The sequence below is a fragment of the Triticum aestivum genome, chromosome 1B, assembly GCF_018294505.1.
Source record: "Triticum aestivum cultivar Chinese Spring chromosome 1B, IWGSC CS RefSeq v2.1, whole genome shotgun sequence".
Lineage (NCBI taxonomy): Eukaryota > Viridiplantae > Streptophyta > Magnoliopsida > Poales > Poaceae > Triticum > Triticum aestivum.
The window spans coordinates 678,028,225-678,034,923 of record NC_057795.1 but is presented as its reverse complement, the minus strand read 5'-3'; the positions used below and the strand labels follow the sequence as shown (position 1 = coordinate 678,034,923).

The 6,699-nt window shown below is 51.9% G+C and overlaps 1 protein-coding gene across 1 annotated transcript; it reads left to right on the top strand.

Annotated features, from left to right (window-relative positions):
• The first annotated feature begins 4,108 nt into the window (after positions 1–4,108).
• LOC123100177 (serine carboxypeptidase-like 50) lies at positions 4,109–5,025 on the top strand. The gene has a single exon (XM_044522144.1). The coding sequence runs from the start codon at positions 4,109–4,111 to the stop codon at positions 4,847–4,849; it is 741 nt and encodes a 246-aa protein (XP_044378079.1). The 3' UTR covers positions 4,850–5,025.
• The last annotated feature ends 1,674 nt before the right edge of the window (positions 5,026–6,699 follow it).

Sequence of the window (6,699 nt, the reverse complement as noted above, 5' to 3'; positions counted from 1 at the left end):
ACCGCATAACAACATACGTTATTCCCTTTGTCATCGGTATGTTACTTGCCCGAGATTTGATCGTCGGTATCCAATACCTAGTTTAATCTCGTTACCGGCAAGTCTCTTTACTCGTTCTATAACACATCATCTTATAACTAACTTATTAGTTACAATGCTTGCAAGGCTTAGGTGATGAGTATTACCGAGAGGGCCCAGAGATACCTCTCCGACAATCGGAGTGACAAAACCTAATCTCGAATTATGCCAACCCAACATGTACCTTCAGAAACACCTGTAGAGCACCTTTATAATCACCCAGTTACATTGTGACGTTTGGTAACACACAAAGTGTTCTTCCGGTAAACGTGAGTTGCACAATCTCATAGTTGTAGGAACTTTGTATAAGTCATGAAGAAAGCAATAGCAACATACTAAACGATCAATTGCTAGGCTAACGGAATGGGTCATGTCAATCACATCATTCTCCTAATGATGTGATCCCATTAATCAAATGCCAACACATGTCTATAGTTAGGAAACATAACCATCTTTGATTAATGAGCTAGTCAAGTAGAGGCATACTAGTGACTTTATGTTTGTCTATGTATTCACACGTGTATCACGTTTCCGGTTAATACAATTCTAGCATGAATAATAAACATTTATCATGATATGAGGAAATAAATAATAACTTTATTATTGCCTCTAGGGCATATTTCCTTCAAGCGCCTCCGCACTCTGCTTGTCGGCCTTTCACAACCTTCGGCTTGACGCTGAAGATCTTCAGCCATAGGCCAAAGTGAGGCTGGATGCGGAAGAAGGCCTCACACACGACGATAAACGCCGAGATATTGAGGATGAAGTTCGGGGCCAGATCGTGGAAGTCCAGGCCGTAGTAGAACATGAGCCCCCGGACGAACGGGTGAAGAGGAAAACCTAGTGCGCGGAGGAAATGGGGAAGAAAAACAACCCTCTCGTGGGGCCCGGGGGTGGGTATGAGTTGCCCCGCATCGGGAAGCCGGTGCATGATGTTGTCAGACAGGTACCCGGCCTTCCTCAGTTTCTTGATTTGCCCCTCCGTGACGGAGGAGGCCATCCATCTGCCTCCCGCTCCGGACATGATTGGAGAAGATTGAGGTGGAAGTGCGGGCTTGGGCGCTAGAGCTCGAGCGCGCAGGGACGGATAAGGAGAGGAGGAAGAAGGCGTGAATGGAAAGGGTGGATTCTTATCCCCTTATATGGGCCGCCGAAACTACGAGCCCCCACCGGCCTAGTAAAACTAGCTTATCTCCCAAGCGTCGTGGTTAATGGCATGGTTGGGTTACCCACGCCCGTATTAATGACAATCCCGGAATAAGGGGACACGATCTCTGCTTTGACAAGATGTGCCAAGGAAACCGCCTCGCTAAATGCGCTGAGGTGGAACAGTAAAACGATTCGAATGAAGGCCTAGCCATGACGTCATGCTATGGAATACGTCAGCAGATCCGATTGATGCAAATATTATTCTCTCTTCGGTGGAATGTGGAACTTATTTTGCAGAGCCGGACACTACCCTGGTGTTCAACATCTTCTATGGAATATTCGGAGGAGGAACCCGCTTTGCAATGCCGAAGAAAACTTGCGCGCCGGACTCGTCGTCATTGAAGCCTGGTTCAGGGGCTACTGAGGGAGTCCTGGATTAGGGGGTGTCCGGATGGCCGGACTAAGACCTTTGGCCGGACTCCCGGACTATGAAGATACAAGATTGAAGACTCCGTCCCGTGTCCGGATGGGACTTTCCTTGGCGTGGAAGGCAAGCTTGGCGATACGATATGAAGATCTCCTCCCATTGTAACCGACTCTGTGTAACCCTAGCCCTCTCCGGTGTCTATATAAACCGGACAGTTTTAGTCCATAGGACGAACAACAATCATACCATAGGCTAGCTTCTAGGGTTTAGCCTCTCTGATCTCGTGGTAGATCTACTCTTGTACTACCCATATCATCAATATTAATCAAGCAGGAGTAGGGTTTTACCTCCACCGTGAGGGCCCGAACCTGGGTAAAAACATCGTGTCCCTTATCTCCTGTTACCATCCGCCTAGACGCACAGTTCGGGACCCCCTACCCGAGATCCGCCGGTTTTGACACCGACACCGAGGCTCACCTCGTCTTCGGAGAGGGGCATATAATTATCGTCCTATATGTCTCCATCTATTGCCTGTTCATCTGGGCTAGCTTGCCCATCCTCCTGCTCGGCCTGCTCGAAGTCGGGCTGGGCTGGATTGTATTCGTCTTCGGCACCATCCAGATTGCTATCGTCTCCTGTGACGGTACTGCTATGGCGGGGCTTAGAGCGGCGCCGATGACGCCGGTGCTTTGATTGCTTCCCCAAGGGATTATCCTCTGTTGCCTCATCACCATTGTTTTCTTTGGGGGTATCCACCACGTATATATCATATGATGAGGTGGCTGTCTAGCACCCTATGGGCGGCGGTTCCTATTCTTCTCCTACATCGTCGTCCATACCGTCGATGTCTGCGGAGTCGAAGTCGAGCACGTCGGTTAAGTCATCGACAGTGGCTATTAGGTGGGTGGTGGGTGGGTAACGAATTTCTTTGTCGTCCGCTTCCCACTCGAGCCGGACATAGTTCGGCCAATAGTCTCCTAATAAAGAGAGAGACCTCAATGAATTTAGCACGTTACCGAAGGGTGAGTGTTGAAAGATATCCGCGGAGGTAAACTCCATGATCGGTGCCCAGTCAGATTTGATAGGCATGGATGCATGAGGTTCGGAACCTAAGACCGGAGACGAGTCTGGGGGTCCGATGACACAGACTTCCTCAGAGGTGGAGTCTATGTTCGGCTCCAACACCGATGAGTGCACGGCCTCCGTGGCGGGGTCCATCCACCCATCCTCGGATGGCGCGAGCTGCTCCAAATTATGGGCCGGGGCAGCCGCAGGTGCGATAGTCCGAACACCGTCCGAGGGCAGATCTAAGTCATGCCCGTCGTGACTGTTCGGCGCTCCTGACGTAGTCCCGAATCCATCGAAGATCAAGTCCCCGCGGATGTCAGCCGTGTAGTTCAAGTTTCTGATATTGACCTGATGGCCAGGGGCGTAGCTGTCGATCTTCTCCAGATGGCCAAGCGAGTTGACCCGCAGTGCGAAGCCGCTGAATACGAAGATCCTTCTGGGAAAAAAAGTCTCACCCTAGACCTCATCGTTGCTGATGATTGAAGGAGCCATCAAGCCTTACCGTGACGACACAGTGGAACTCTCAATGAAAGCACCAATGTCGGTGTCAACACCGGTGGATCTCGGGTAGGGGGTCCCGAACTGTGCGTCTAAGGCTAATGGTAACAGGAGGCTGGGGACACGATGTTTACCCAGGTTCGGGCCCTCTCGATGGAGGTAATACCCTACTTCCTCCTTGATTGATCTTGATTATATGAGTATTACAAGAGTTGATCTACCACGAGATCGTAGAGGCTAACCCTAGAAGCTAGCCTATGATTCTGATTGTTCTTGTCCTACGGACTAAACCCTCCGGTTTATATAGACAACGGAGGGGGCTAGGGTTACACAGAGTCGGTCACAGAGAAGGAGATCTACATATCCGCATCGCCAAGCTTGCCTTCCACGCTAGGGAGAGTCCCATCCGGACACGGGATGAAGTCTTCAGTCTTGTATCTTCATAGTGCAACAGTCCGGCCAAAGTATATAGTCCGGCTGTCCAAGGACCCCCTAATCCAGGACTCCCTCACCGGTCGACATGCCACTGCTCCTCTGGCTGCAGGGCGGGCCGGGCTGCTCCGGCCTCATCGGCGACCTCTTCGAGCTCGGCCCTACCTCGCCGCCCCCGACGGCGCCTCGCTCTCCCGCAATCCCTTCACTTGGAACCGCCGCTTCGGGCTGCTCTTCCTCGACAGCCTGCTCGGCACTGGCTTCAGCGCCGCGCCCTCCCCCGGCCTCATCCCCACCAACCAGCCCGCCGTCGCCGCCCACATCCTCGCCGCGCTCTAGTCCTTCTTCGACGCCAGCCCGCCCTCCTTCCGCAGGCGCCCGTTCTTCCTCTCCGATGAGAGCTATGCCGGGAAGTACGTGCCGGCCGCCGGGGCGCACACCTTTGCCGTGAACCCGATGCTGCCGGCGGGGCGGCGGGTCAACCTCCGCGGCGTCGCCGTCGGGAACGGGCTCACGCACCCGTTCGCGCAGGTCGCCACGCATGCCGACTCGGCCTACTTCACGGGGCTCGTCAACGCGCGGCAGCGCGGCGAGCTGGAGGCGCTGCAGGCGGTGGCGGTGGCGCTGATGAAGGCCGCGCGGTGGCGGGAGGTGGCCGACGCGCGGGGCCGCATGCTCGACTGGCTGCAGAACGCCACGGGCCTCGCCACGCTCTACGACTATGCCAAGCAGCGGCCGTACGCGTCCGCGGGCGTCGGCAAGTTCGTCAAGGCGGCGCTGGGCGCGCGCCCGGACGTGACGTGGGAGGAGTGCAGCGACGCGGTGGGGGCGGCGATGCACGAGGACGTGATGAAGAGCGTGCTGCCGGAGGTGGAGGCGCTGCTCCAGCAGACGCGCGTGCTGCTCTACCAGGGCATCCGCGACCTCCGGGACGGCGTCGTGTCCCAGGAGGCGTGGATGAAGGAGCTAAAGTGGGGCGGCCTGCGCGCGTTCCTGGACGCCGAGCGCGCCGTGTGGCGGACCGGCGAAGGGGACGGGCAGGAGCTCGCCGGGTACGTGCAGCGGTCGGGGGCGCTGACGCATGTGGTGGTGTACGGCGCTGGGCACCTCGTGCCGGCGGACAACGGGCGCGCGACACAGGAGATGATTGAGGGTTGGGTCACGCAGACGGGTGTGTTCGGCGGCGGCATGAGGTAGCGCGGCCTGCTGCCGGCCGGCAACCGCATCAAGGCGACGGCGACCTGATGCTTCCAGCTTGACAAAGCTGCTTTCTTGCTGCGAAGAAAATGGTTCAAGAATAATGATTTTTCTTTTACTGAATTTCGGTCCTATCATCGAAAAAATTGATTCTACTAAGAAACAATCGGAGCCAACAGAGTCAGTCTCGTTAATGACACATTGCTTTAAAACAAAACTGATCTAGAAAAAGATCCAAAAGGACACTGACTTTGCCCAAAGAAAATGTTTGGAAATGACAGCATGAAAAACTATAGGAATGATGATAATTTATTTAGTTTTTCCGTTTAATATCAGCGTAGACTATAAATGTAGCCACTTCATCTATTTTTCGTAGTTTAATCCCAATCGCCGTGGTCGGCGAGGAAGCCGGAATGACAGCTTTGGAATGTACTCCCCCTGTAAAGAAAATTTTAGTGATCTATTCGCTTTTATATTTCTTTACAGAGGGAGTACTAAAGTGTCGGCTCTGGTCGCTATAATGGTAGAGCAAGAAGGGTGTTGTGAGCCGATGAAGAAGGCTACCGTGGGCAAGGCCTTTGTCATTGCGGTGTGTCGGCAGGGGATCTTGCCCACCCTCCACGAGTCATGGAGTCACTGTTAGCCTTCCGTTGTCGATGCCAAGCGCAAGATTCGCCGCAACCAATCGTCAAAGCCATATCTGAAACAACCATCCTTTCTCGCCCACTGGTGACATTGCACGGAGGACAACCATTGGCCGAACACCTAAACCAGACGACCGGAAGGGGCGGTGGGAGGTCGAGCGCACCGATCTCCGATGCCGCCATGGACACCCTCAAGATGAGACTAGAGCGGGGGAATTATTCTTGGATGCGTCGCCGTCATCCCCGTCATAACACAATGGTACCCCAAACACGAAGCGTACCCTATCTACAGCCGAAGCCAAACTACCGAGGTCCCCATCCCCTCCAATTGTCGAAGCAGACAACGGAGGACGCAAGGACCGGCGATCTCTCCCACGAAGGAGGCAACGGTTTTGCCTATCCAGTCACCTCTCTGAAGTGGTACACTAAATTGGGTACACACATGACTCGAGCTGGATTGAACTCTTTAATGTAATATAAACATGTTTGTTTCACTAAATTTAATTCATTTGATATGTTATGATTTGAATTCGATTTCGATACATGTGCACTTTGCACTTTAGGTCTTATGGTTTACCATACTTCTATTTCCTCGTGTTAAGAGAATTATGCCATCATAACCACTAGTAGTTAATTTAATTATTGGTGTCTTAAGGAATACTCCCTCCATTCCACAATGTATTGCCTATAATTTTTTGTGAAAGTCAAACTTTGCGAACCTTGACCAAGTGTATAGAGAAAACTGTTTACATCTACAATATCAAATATGTACATTCTGAAAATATAACTCGTGATGTATTCAATGATGTGCATTTGGTATTCTAGATGTACCTATTTTTCTCTATAAATATGGCCAAAGTTTGTAATGTTTGACTTTTGCAAAATCTATAGGCACTACATTATGGAACGGAGGGAGTAGCATAACTTTGTTTAGTTAGATAAATATTTCGACTTATTCCTAGTTTTGCACAAAGCACAATGTAACACACAGTCATATTCAAGACATGGTTTGTAAATATTAAAATTTAAATTGCCCTGATTTTTAGCATGCAAGAATGCAAAATGATGCACAACTGATGTTTCTAAAACTATTTCTCTCTCTTTGCAGTGGAGGGCCACAACAAACGCTTCCGCACAATGTGTGCCTCCATGAGTCCTTCCATGTAGGAGGGATGTGGCCAGAGGAGGCTGATGGGCGATGGCTCG

Bases quoted from the DNA above. Each gene is read 5' to 3' on its own strand.
- LOC123100177 (XM_044522144.1), top strand. From the start codon at position 4,109: ATGCTGCCGGCGGGGCGGCGGGTCAACCTCCGCGGCGTCGCCGTCGGG.